The sequence below is a fragment of the Canis aureus genome, chromosome 22 (genome assembly GCF_053574225.1).
Source record: "Canis aureus isolate CA01 chromosome 22, VMU_Caureus_v.1.0, whole genome shotgun sequence".
Taxonomy (NCBI): Eukaryota; Metazoa; Chordata; class Mammalia; order Carnivora; family Canidae; genus Canis; species Canis aureus.
In genome coordinates, this window is record NC_135632.1 from 19,341,669 (window position 1) to 19,353,879 (window position 12,211).

The 12,211-nt window shown below is 39.9% G+C and overlaps 3 protein-coding genes across 30 annotated transcripts in view; 1 reads left to right on the forward strand and 2 right to left on the reverse strand.

Annotated features, from left to right (window-relative positions):
* The window catches only part of NCK1 (NCK adaptor protein 1), a 76,278-nt gene extending 74,470 nt beyond the window's left edge, over positions 1 to 1,808 (reverse strand). The window contains exons 1-2 of one of the 3 annotated variants that reach the window (XM_077865034.1): positions 1,663 to 1,767; positions 823 to 967 (exon numbers count right to left, since the gene is read on the reverse strand). The gene's annotated coding sequence lies outside the window, so the exon portion shown is untranslated. Of the gene's footprint in view, positions 1 to 822; positions 968 to 1,263; positions 1,289 to 1,662 lie in introns of those variants that run through there. The other 2 variants (XM_077865033.1, XM_077865037.1) reach the window with 2 other exon arrangements.
* Positions 1,809 to 1,910: 102 nt separating this feature from the next.
* Positions 1,911 to 12,211, forward strand: part of LOC144293845 (uncharacterized) — a 115,138-nt gene continuing 104,837 nt past the window's right edge. For 4 of the 23 annotated variants that reach the window (XR_013361170.1, XR_013361169.1, XR_013361174.1 and 1 more), the window contains exons 1-2: positions 1,926 to 2,267; positions 2,849 to 3,014. The gene's annotated coding sequence lies outside the window, so the exon portion shown is untranslated. Of the gene's footprint in view, positions 2,268 to 2,848; positions 3,019 to 3,409; positions 3,488 to 3,975; positions 8,186 to 12,211 lie in introns of those variants that run through there. The other 19 variants (XR_013361158.1, XR_013361166.1, XR_013361164.1 and 16 more) reach the window with 11 other exon arrangements.
* Positions 4,829 to 12,211, reverse strand: part of SLC35G2 (solute carrier family 35 member G2) — a 43,446-nt gene continuing 36,063 nt past the window's right edge. For all 4 annotated transcript variants that reach the window (XM_077865028.1, XM_077865029.1, XM_077865030.1 and 1 more), the window contains exon 2: positions 4,829 to 8,510. In XM_077865028.1, the coding sequence (XP_077721154.1) occupies positions 7,254 to 8,492 (1,239 nt within the window). In that variant the 5' untranslated portion in view covers positions 8,493 to 8,510 and the 3' untranslated portion in view covers positions 4,829 to 7,253. The remainder of the gene's footprint in view (positions 8,511 to 12,211) is intronic.

Sequence of the window (12,211 nt, forward strand, 5' to 3'; positions counted from 1 at the left end):
ATTTGATTTTTCCATATTATGAAGGTAAGTAAATAGTAAAAGTTATTGAACGATGACACTATGATGTAAAAAAATGGACTGTATACTCTATTTATTAAAGTCTTCCTGACAAGTGATTTATTACAATAATCACATTAAATCTACCTTGAGCTTTTTGGCAAGAAAATTCTCAAAGGTCCAAAAGAAAAAAAAAAACCCAGAAAGTACCATTCAGTATCTAACAAAACATTCTGTGTATGCTTTTAATGTTATTTACATGGACCTGAAAGCACTAGTAAAATCCGGACTAAAAGATAATGTGTAGAAAAATAAAGCGAACAATTTAAAGTTTAATATGTGAACAAACACAGCTGAGTCTTGAGCACTCTGCGAATGTCTGCAGATATTATAGCTAATTTCTCCAGATCACAATTTTCCCAAAAAAGAAAATTCCAGAGTCTATGATCAAGATGGAATGAAACTTACTATCAACCAACCAATGCATATTTCTTGAGATACTATCAAATTGTGGAAGAGAGCCTATTTAAGAACCGAATATTAACTGACAGTTCTCAAACAAACAAAACCTTTTCTTCTTGGATAATTTCCCTCATTTACTTTGTGACCTCGCTGAAGATTGAGATTTTAGGAATAGTGCTCTCCAGGTGCTTAGTAAATTGTAAGGCTGGTTTTTCATAAATCTACCAAAGTAAGACTTTTAAAAAATGAATACCTCTTGCAACGTTTACCCGTTTTGACCAGACACCGAGCTTCTTTGCTCACCAATCTGACAGGATTCGAAAAATTCTCAACTTCATTCTTCCCTAACTCCTGTTTCCTTACCAAATCTAACGGGTAGAATTATTTTTAGGTGACCAGCTCATCCGTTCGACCTTAACTGAGCGCCTATGATGTTCCAGTTCTCAGCCCTAAACAAAATCCAGCTTCCCGAGCTTCGAAAGGCAAATTTAACTTTTTATGGAAACACCTAAAAAAAAAAGTCACAAAACCAACTATTGAGATTTTTTTTTTTTTTACCAGATATATTCTACTTAAGTCAAAAGCTCACAGCCAAAGCAACAAGCAAACGTACGAAACACTACAGCAGGTCCCTACGATTAAAATAACCCAGATTTCCCGAGAATGAGAGAAACTGCTGGGGGGTGGGGGGAGGGGCACAGGGCACATCCCAAGGATGTCCACCCTCAGCACCGGTTGCGGCTCCCTCCCCTCCAGCAGAGCTGGAAGTGAGCGCACCCCTTCCCTCCTCTACCACGTCCCTACCTTCCCGGCCTCGGATTACGCCACAACAGGCGACAGGACTTTTTTAGGGAGGAAAAGCAGGGGGGCTCGAGCGCCGCGCACTCGACCTCCCAGCCCGGCAGGAGCTGCCGGCCAGAGCGAGGCCTGGGGCTGCGCCGCCCGGGGCACCGGCCAGAGGGTCGCGCGGAGCCACGATGCAAACGCCCAGGCCCGGCCGAGCGGCCTCCCCGCCCCCTCCGGCTCAGCTCTGGGCCGGCAGACGGCGCCCGGGGGGCTAACTTCACCAGAGAAGAGGAAGAAGCGACGCAGCCAGTAGCAGGCTGTGTGGACGCACGGGGAGACGGAAGGCTGGCTGTGCGTCTGCCTCCCGGCAGGAGCGTCCCACCTTCCCTCTGCCGGGCCCGTGCGGCCCCAGCTCACCTGAGGAGGGGACAGGGAGACCGCCGCGGCCGCCGCGATGGCCGTTACGGCACGAGGCCTCCGCTCCGCCGCCGCGTAGCTCTCAGGAGAGGGGCGGGACGCGCGCGGCGGGCGGGCGGGGCTCCGACGCCGACTGGCCGGGAGGCCGTGGGCGGACCCGCGCGGGCAGGAAACCCCCTCCCGGCACAATCCGATTGGTTCCCTTGCTCCCTGCCCTCCTATCCCTGAAGCGAGAGCTGTCTGCGCCGCGCTCGGATTGGGCGGGCCCGCCTGTCAATCAAGCGCTGGGCTGGGCTGGGCGTGGAGCAAGCTGAGGCGGTTTGCGGAGAGCGAGCGAGAGGCTGGGAAGCGCCTGGCCTGACCCTCGCTGTGGTGGTTTCTGTCTCCGGCAGCTCTAGCCGGTTACTTTGGGCCTTCCTCCCCAGCGCACGGTAGAGACTCCACGGCAGACATTGCCGCCTCCCTGGTTCAGCCCCAGCTGTTCTGGGAGCTTCCTCCTGGTTTCTGCACTCGAAGAGGTTCTTGCCAACGAAAGGTTTTTACGGACGGGGAGAAAACGAAAAACAAACCAAAAGGCCTGGAAATGGGAACCTGAGAGAAAAAATGTAAGATGTGTGGTTAATTTGAGCCACAGCCCGGAATAAGCTGAGCCTGGGGGCCTTCCAAGTGCCTGGGTGCGTGGAGAGCTTCCAGTCTCGGCTGCGTTAGCCGTGCTGTGAGGAGGACAATGACCTGCGGTGCCAAGTGTGCCCGCCCGCGTTCTTAGCGGCCCAGCCCCAGCCACCTGCCGGGTCATCAAGGAGTGGGTTCTCCCCGCGCTAGTACCACAGCCCCTTACCCCGACCTGCCTCCTTCTTCTGAACCATGTCTGTGGCTCCGCTCCCCTTAGGCGTCCCCTCGTCAGGAAAGCCTGCTGAGTTAGATCCCTTTCCTGGAGCGGAGGTGTTTTTCCCAAACGAGCTGTTGAGTTTGTACGCACCCCTACCTAGATGGTAAATTCCTCAAGTCAGGAACCATGTCAGTATTATTTTTCCCCCACTACCTACTACATAATAGGTGTTTAGTAAATATCGTTTTAAGGCGTTAATACATCAATCATCCTTTCCCTTCTCTAACCCTGACCCTGACTGGAAGTCCCAAGGATTCACACTTTTTTTGCTTTTAACTTCGATATTATTCATTTCAGTGCTGATGAATGTGGTTTGGTTGCCATTATTTGGGATCACAAGGTCAAGCACAAATCACCTAGGACCCCCTCCTGGCTTCAAGTTAACTGGCCAAGTAAACCACGAAACTCTGGGCCACAGCTACCCTATGTCTGCATCCCATTATTAGCATCCAAAGCGAATAATGTAAGTGAACTTCAGATTTACTCTAAGGGTCTAAATACCTTTGCATATTTTATCATGAACTGCTATGAACTGAGTTTGTCCCCTCCCAAAATTCATGTGCTGAAGCTCTGACCCCTAATGTGACTGTATTTGAAGATACGGCCTTTAGGAGGTACTTAAGATCAGCTGAGGTAAGAGTGAGGCCCTAATCCTAAAGGACAGTGAGAAACCTGGAAGAGAGCTCTCGCGTGTAATTGACCACGCTGGCACGCTGATATGGGGCTTCAACTTCCATTATCAGGAGAAATTAAATTTCTGTTGTTGGTAGCTCAAGCTAATACAGTAGTTTTATTTGTTGATACATCTTATAAAGTTTGTTGATTTGAGATGCTATTATATTCCTTTTTTTTTTTAAGCTGGAGAAATGATTGTCCAGAGGTGCAACTTCCATTATCAGGAGAAATTAAATTTCTGTTGTTGGCAGCTCAAGCTAATACAGTAGTTTTATTTGTTGATACATCTTATAAAGTTTGTTGATTGAGATGCTATTATATTCCTTTTTTTTTTTAAGCTGGAGAAATGATTGTCCAGAGGTGAAAACGGTTTCTCCAAAATCATACAACAAACTGTTAGCAAAACCTGGCTCAGTTCAATTCTACTTACATATTTAACATGTAATGGTTTAGGGAGTATTAATATGAATATGACAGGGAAAGTGGTTCTTGCCATCAGGTAGCCCATACCACTGCCTTAAGTGGGGAAAATAAACCCAGAAAAATATGCTGAAGTCATAAGTTTAAATTTTATTTTGTAAGGGAGTATGTATTTTGAATGGACCAATGGTCTGAACAGACCCTTCACAAGATTTTGATCTAGCTCTCTTGACTACTGTGTGCCACCTACTTATGCAATAGAAGAAATAAGGGAGTTTTCTTTTAAATGGGTTTTTAGTTCCCAATAAACATTTTTTTTTTCTTTTTAGTTTTCCTTCAAGTTTCCTCATCATCATTCTTACCAGGAAATCTTAAAAAAAAAAAAGCTCAAAAATATGAAAAGGAGAAGTAATTGAAGATAAAAAAGAAATAGCAATGAAACAAAACATTGGGTAGAAGGGTAGTATGCAAAAGTCATGTATGAAATTGTAGGATAGTGACTTAGAAGGAATGGAGTACATGTTTTTATGGGGTGGGAGTTGTCCCAGAGACTTCCTTTTATACACCCTGTCTCCCCAACTTCCAAACATAAATAAACACATGGCTTCTTCTTCCTTTCTTTTAATAGAACTCAAACCAAATTAATTAGTGCTCAAACCCTGCTAATTAGTGCTGAGTGGACCAGAGACTAGCCAGAATCAGGTGACAATAATATTTAGACCAAAACTTACAACCTATGGACTGGAAATGGGGCTTTGAATAGGGATAGCTAATCTGTCTGGGATAAACACACGCAGGCAGCTCATTTCATTAATCCCAAAGGAAAGGATTTGGGAAGATATGAAATGGGGAAAATGAGCCTCCAATCTTTCCTAGGAAACTTGATAGCTTATAGTTAGAAATGATTAAAGAATGATCTGGTTTAGCATCACTGCCAGGTAGAACTGTTCAGGGCAACAACAAAAAAGCCCTACTTACTAATCAACAAGAAGTAACTAATCACAAGCTTGACTATGAAGTATAAAAATCAGTGGTAACTAAATTTAATTTCTGGACTAAGTACTGTTATGCCTTTATGGGAATTAATTCAACAAAAATTTATTGAGTCCACTCTGTGGTAGGCACTATAATAGGTCTAAAGATCAATCTTAACTGAAAAGAGCTCAATCCAGTGTCAGAAAATGAGATTTAAATATATTTATTGTTAATATAGTTAATACAGCTACATAGATATATACAGGGGGATAGTAAATTACAGGGGGAGTTGTGTGGTCAGGCTAGTCAGGCAAATAAGCAAAGAAGAGATAGGTTTTCCACATAGAGGGGCCTGCATTTAAAATAGTATTACACAATTAAAAAGTTTTATTACACAATATTGCTAGAGCAGATGATGATTAGAAATGTAAGCAATAGCAGCTTATAGAAGTTAAGGACTTTATCCTTTATCCTATAGGCAGTAAGAAGCCATCAAGGGGTTTTTTCAGCACTTTAAGATGTCATTCTGTAATTTTTTGGCTTCCAATGTTTCTGATGAGAAGCTAGCTGTTAAGTCTTACTGTTTTCTTATATGTCATATGTGTTTTTTCTTGCTGCTTTTAAAGTTTTCTTTATCAGCAATTGTACTATGTTTATAGGTGTGGTTTTCTTTGTATTTATGCTGCTTGGGGTTCACTTATTTCCCTGGATCTGTGGATTGCTGATTGATATTGTAGTTTCCTTTTATCAAATTTAGAAATGTTTTGGCCAACATTTCTTCGAATATTTTTTTATGCCCCTTTTCCTTTCCTCCTCTGAGACTACATTTACTCTTATGCTAGACTTCTTGGTTGCTCTAGTACAGGTCATTCCAGACTCTGTTCATTTTTTTTTTTTTTCAAATATTTTGCTTTCTGTGTTTCAATTTGGATAATTTCCTCAATTTAGATAATTGAGAGCCAGTGTCTGGTAATTCCTGGAAAATCTAAATATTAACTTCTTCCCAAAAGCCCAGATACCCTACTAATGATTATGGGCTCTTTTGGGGAAGGTTTAGAGACATATTAGTCAAGATGACAGAAACTAGAAACCACAAGATATTACAACAGAAAGATTCTAGTATTGGGTATTGATAGACTAAAAAAGCAAAAAGGGAACACTGTAGTAGCCCAGAGGTGGTAACTGTATGGAGCAGCTACCACCGTTACGGTAAGTGAAAAAGAGAGGTCAAGGTTGGACTATAAAGTCTCAGAAGCTCAGAAGAATGACCCAGCTGAGCTATGGCTCAGATCCCAGAAAGGATGCTGTTTAGCTGGTCCTCCTACTGAGAGGGCCATGATGAGGCTGGTTAGGGGATAGAGGACTGCCAAAAGAAGCTCAAGGCTGGTATCAGTTACTGCTGCTGGACCAAAGGGCTATTGTTGCTTATTGCTGGGGTAACAGTGACAGAAACTGCAAAAAATGGAAAGGACAAAATCCTTTCCCTCCTTCTCTGTCTTCCAGTCTCCCTCTAATGCCCTTTTTTGGTAGAATGTAGTAGGAGACCAGCCAGCATAGGAAAAATGTAGTTCGCGGGGTCTGAACCATAGCATCACAGAAGAAAGTATAGAAGACTGAATTTGGAGCTACAATAGCTCAATAACAACAACAATAGCTTAATAACCATAATCAACATTTGTGGTACTAAACTAGTAAAAATTGCCAAAATTAGATCCAAATCAATGCTACTTTATATGGTTTTACTGGTTTTTATGCCCTTTTGAAAAGAATTTCAAGTTACCATGTTGTATCAGTTTTCTGTTATACTGTGATTCCTGTTAGTGTCTTTTGCCAGGGGTAAGGAGTACCTTTACTATATAGCTCACACGTGTACTTGCTACAAAATCATAAACAAGGGCAGTTTTGGAAAAGATCTGTAAAACTAAGGATAAACAGACCCTGCCCCAATATTAAGTTTCCCAACATCATGAACAACGTGCCATAGACCAAGTAGAGCTGTCAAGAATCCAGTCTTCTCCCTACTTCCATTTCCTACACATTACCTAATGTAGCCATAGCAAAGGAAAGACCACTTGCCTATTTGAAAGTAGGACAACCACTATAGTCATTGAAAAAACAGCTGTTTTCCTTTGTTCCCTCTTCCTTGCTTCAACTCAAGCTCCCTTACCCAACCCAGTCACCTCTAGTTTCTAATGTAAGTGGGTGACAAAACAGGGCTAGGTATTAAGCATTTCACCTTATCATGTACTTTTCACCAATGAAGATTTTTGAATATTGAAGAATTCTTATTAAACATTTGTAGAACACTGGGCATGAACATTTGTATAGGGCCACAGGAGTTCCATCTGAAAGAGGTCATTTCCTCAAGTATTATATTCTTTAGTGATGAAAGTTAACATTTCTCCTACCACAATTACCTTTTGTTATTTACAATAAAGACACAGTTTCATCATGTTTCACATATTTAATATTTGTTTTTTAACATATTAGAGTAGAACAAATGTCTACATCTGCATAATTATATATTATATAGCACTCTGTCAATTATACAACACAAGACATTTATAGGTAAACATTAAAATGGCAGTGTACCTATTAATAACTAAATGTTAACAAGATAATAATCAAGCATTCATTTAATGGGAGAGTCTAGTATTTCCTGATAATCCTGCCTTCTTAAATTCCTCCAATAAAGTTTATAACCAGCAAGGACAAAAACACTAATCATAATAATTACCCCTCCAAAAACATCATAGACACTCGGAAATATGTGTAACACTAGAAGCTGCAAGACCATAGCTACTACAATCTCTAGGTGTTGTACTGTGCTGACCAAAGCTGGATGGAATTTGTCCAAGGCATAGTAAACTCCTAAGAATGCAGCAGTGGAACAGACGCATATGGCAATGAGATAGCTCCAGGTTTCTCCATCTAATGGGATGATGGGTTCTTGAAGAACAAACATAGTAGATATTCCCCAGATTGTCCCAGTCCAACCAAAGGTAAACAGTGCAGTCCACATGCTGATCTTTTCTTTAATAGATCTGTACACTATCATAGAAAGAGCAGTGGTCAGTCCAGCCATCACTGTCATAGTGTACCCAAAGGCTTCTTTCCAGGCATTTAATAAAGAATTGTCTTCATCAACAATGTTGGGGATCATGACAAGACAAACACCTAAGATGCTGCAAACAACTGTAGCCATGTCAACATAAGCCATTTTCTCATCTACAAGTAAAAAAGCCAAAATGGCACTGAAAACTGTGGTTGTAGCTCTCCACATAGTGGTCCCATTGCTGGGAGGAACTATTGAAAATGATGTATAAGCACAAGTGATAGAGATAACATTGCACACACCATAAAAGAAGAGTCGTAATCTGTATCCACTGGGTCCAAAGGGGGCCTCCTGGTAGTAACACACAACTAACACAGATAAGACCTGCAAGACAGAACGGATAAAAATCAACTCTAAAGATGGAACTTTAGAACGATCAGAAACAAGCCTAGTGATAAGAGCTACACATCCATGAGCCAAAGCAGATCCAAACAGCACTATCCACATTTTTCTGGATTGAAAAATATTTTTTTCTGCAAAGCTCTGGAATTGTCCAATATCATTGGTCATTGGGTCTTCTGTTGGTGGAGGTCGAGTGTCCATGGTTCCAAAGAAAGTTCTTCCTTTTCTTTTCATTTCACTCAGCAGGCCTTTCTTTGGATTTTCTTCCATAAAATTTCCATAGTCTTCATTGATTTCTTCATATCCATCATCCCCAGGCTGGGGATAATGAGAAGTATATTTCACCATCACCGTGTTGGGATGTATTTTCACCCGTTTTTTAACTGGATATTTTTTGGAGGGAGAAGTATCCATTTCTTCAGATAATCAATTCTATTTAAGAAAAAAAAAAGAGACAAATGTACATATTCATTCAGTTGAAATTTAGTTTTAATTTCTATTCTAATCACATAGAGGTTGTAATAGTAGTTTTAAAAAAAGGAGTAAGAAGAGATCTAGCAATATGCCTTATCAGATGTAGGAGGCCCAATGAAATTGTCTGCCCCTCATTCAGCTTATTCTTTGTATCTCATTCAGCTCTGTTTCTTATCTTTACACCACCAACAACTCATATTTTTCCATCTTTTCATTCCTATGTTTCTCTACTCATCCAATAAGAAAAACACAGAAAAGTAAATAACTTAGATAAGAACTTTCCTTTTCACTGTGTTCCTTTGTTTATATTATGAATTTTAAATGAAGAAGTCCAAAGTCTGTATAATATCACAATTAGCTTTATTGCACAAAGTATAGTCTTTTAAATATTTATTCTGGACTCTCCGTACAATAATACCAAACCATACATGTTCAGGTATATAGATAGACCAAAATTAGAAAAATTAAGATTTTAACTAAAATTACCCTTTAATTCAGCAATATCACTTGAGATTTTATCCTAAAGATATGATCACTTATGTGTTTAAAAAAGGAAAAAATAATATGTATTTGTATATGCTTATATAACATAAAGGAATTATGGAAAGATACAAAGTAAGGGTGGAATAGGGAACAAGAATGGAAGAAAACATTTGTACTATGTACATTTTTGTATTTTTATTTTTGAATCACGATATTGAAAAAATTAAATTGCAAACTAAAACAAGGTGTTCATCTGCTAAGAAAAAGAGCATACAAAAAAGTGTAGAAAAAATGTATGAATAGAAGGGTTCATTGCAGCTTACCATAATTCCATACAATGGAATACTATGCTATATATATCCATTAAAAATGACGATGCAAATCTTTATTGACACAGAAAGATGTCCATGACATTTTGTTAAGTGAGAAAAAAGCTTTGTTGTATGGATTAAATGAGATGATACATATAAAGAACCTCAGTAAATGTTAACAAGAATCCAGCATCCTTTCACCTTTGACCTTTCTTAAAACACTAGGTGTCTTCTACACTGTTATTCTGTCTCCAAAACTTGTATTTGTTCATTCAGTTATCTTTCCTGTGTGTTTTCTTTTTTTCTAAGAACAATTTCCTTTCTTCCCAATGATTCCTCCCATTAAAAAAAAAAAAAAAGAGTAAACCTTTTTATTTTTTATTTTTTCCTCCTTATGACATACCCCCATCCTTGCCAAAAACTCACCAGTTCTAGGATCTTAAACCATGGTCTACAAATCAAATCCTATTTTGTTCTTTGACACCAGCTGGGTAGCCAACTGTTTCATTCCTCTTTACTCTTTTCTCTGCTAAATGACACCATCTTCAGTTGGAAAAAGCCATTTAAAAAAACACTGCCTGTGCCTCAAGTTCTTCATTTTCCTAGCCTGGACCTCCTACTTGCAGTCCTTCCTGAATATTACTATGAAGCTAATTGATACTCTTTTCTTCCAATTTGTATCAAATTTGACTTCAGCTTCAATAATCCCAGATTAAATAGTCTTGGTCTCCCAAATAGATTTGCCTTCCCTAACCTCCTCATTTATGTTTGCAATACCTTCATTTCTCTAGTTCCCCAAGCTAGAAACCAAGGAATACTCTGAATTGTCTTTTCTGCTGTCACATTTTCATTTGGTCATCAGTCTTACTGTTCTTGTCTTTGGGATATTTCTCAGATTTTTCCTTTCTTATTGTGAATTCCTATATAGAATATTGCAACAGCATCCTAACTAGCCCCAATCCTTCTGCCATAAAGTCTGTCTATATTATTCCAATATAGGAATATTATTATTATATAATCATATTATATACATAATTATATATGATTATATATTATAATATAATTATAATTAATATATTATTTATAATATAATATATTATTCCTATATAGGAATATATAGATAGATATATTATCTATATTATTATTTAATCTGTTTTCAAAAGATTCAAAACAAAACAAAAACTTCCCTTAAGCTTTCCCAATTTAAGAATTTATAGTGATTTCCTCCTGGCAACCTCACTGAATGTCAGCTCTCGTGCCTGGCTCTCCAGACTTTGCCTCACATCTAGCCCCTTTCAATATTTGGCTCCTTAATATTTGGCTGTGATCAGTCCAGTGCCCTCCCTGACGTCACTCCCCACACGTACATGTCATTTCTCCAAGTCTTTATTCTCACTAGTTTTCTCTACTCCAACTTTCTAAACATTGCTCATCTTTTAAGAAGGGCCAGTCCAAATTTTGCCCTTGAGAAAGAAGCTTTCCCTGGCCACTCTATAGCCTTTTTTTTTTCTTCTTTGTCTAACATCTGCAGTAGTTCCCCTAATTTTATAATCTAATCATTTTATTATTTAGCTGTCTCAACTCAGTGGGGTTGTACCCAAATTTGCTATGTTAAAATCTCCTTTCTGCTAGTCAGCAAGTGTCTTGCTGACATCTCTGTTAGAATACATAACTTTTCAGGACACCTGGGTGGCTCAGCAGTTGAGCATCTGCCTTGGGCTCAGTCTCCCATTGGGCTCCCTCTGCTTCTCCCTCTGCCCTATGTCTCTGCCTTCTTTCTGTGTCTCTCATGAACAAAAAAATAAAATCTTAAAAAAGAAAAAAAGAACCCATAACTTCTCATGTGCTATCTATTGTTAAAATTTTGTCTTCTATCCATTCAAAGCTTTCCCCTTCCCTATCGCAGGCCAGATTTGTAGCTCTAGGGACATGGATAGAGAGAGGATGTGGTCTGCCATTTTACTCCTCTCATTCCCTCCCTTTGGAATCTGCACAAGGGCAATGCAATCTGCCTCTGGGATCCCTCCTTCATCTCCCTATTTTAGGCTCTAGCTCCTCCAGTGTTTTGGCACAGGGAGAAAGGAAAAGGAAACAGACACGTTTTATAATGGCTGCTGTTGTGTGATAGCTTTTTGATGTATAAACTTGGCTGAGCTGAACGACATTCCCTAGTCATTTAATCAAACACTAATCCAGGTGTTGCTATGGTGGTATTTTGCAGATATGATAAAAGTCCCTAATCCGAGGCACCTGGGTAGCTTAGTTTGTTAAGCCTCCAACTCTCATTTTCGGCTCAACTCATGATTTCAGAGTCCTGAGATCAAGCCCCATATCTGGCTCTATGCTGGAGGCTGCATTAGACTCTGCTGTTACCTCTGCCTCACACCCCTGCCCCACCACCATTCACATGCAACCTTTCTGTCTCTTAAAAAAAAAAAAAAAAGGCCCTAATCAGTTGACTTTAAGTTAATCAAAAGGAACTCTATTTTGTATGGACCTGACCTGATTGAGTGAGCCCTTTAAAAGAGGGCATGGGCTTTTCTTGGGATTGGAAATTCCAAACAAGTTGCCCTTGGTGTTCCAGCCTACTCATGATCTTTTCCTTACTACCTGTGGGCAACAAGCTTCTGCCTGTGCTCATGGGGTTCCAACATGCTCTTGAATCTTCTCTTCCTAACTGCCTGCCTTAAAGACTTCAGACTCATTTATTCAGCCCCCACAATTATATTAGCCAATTTCTTGTAATAAATCTCGTACTGGTTCTGGGTCTTAGGTTGAACCCTGACTCTGATAACACTGGAATTAACTCCTTGATTATTGTCTTTGTTTCTCTGTTAACTCTGATAGATCACTGATACTCTCTAG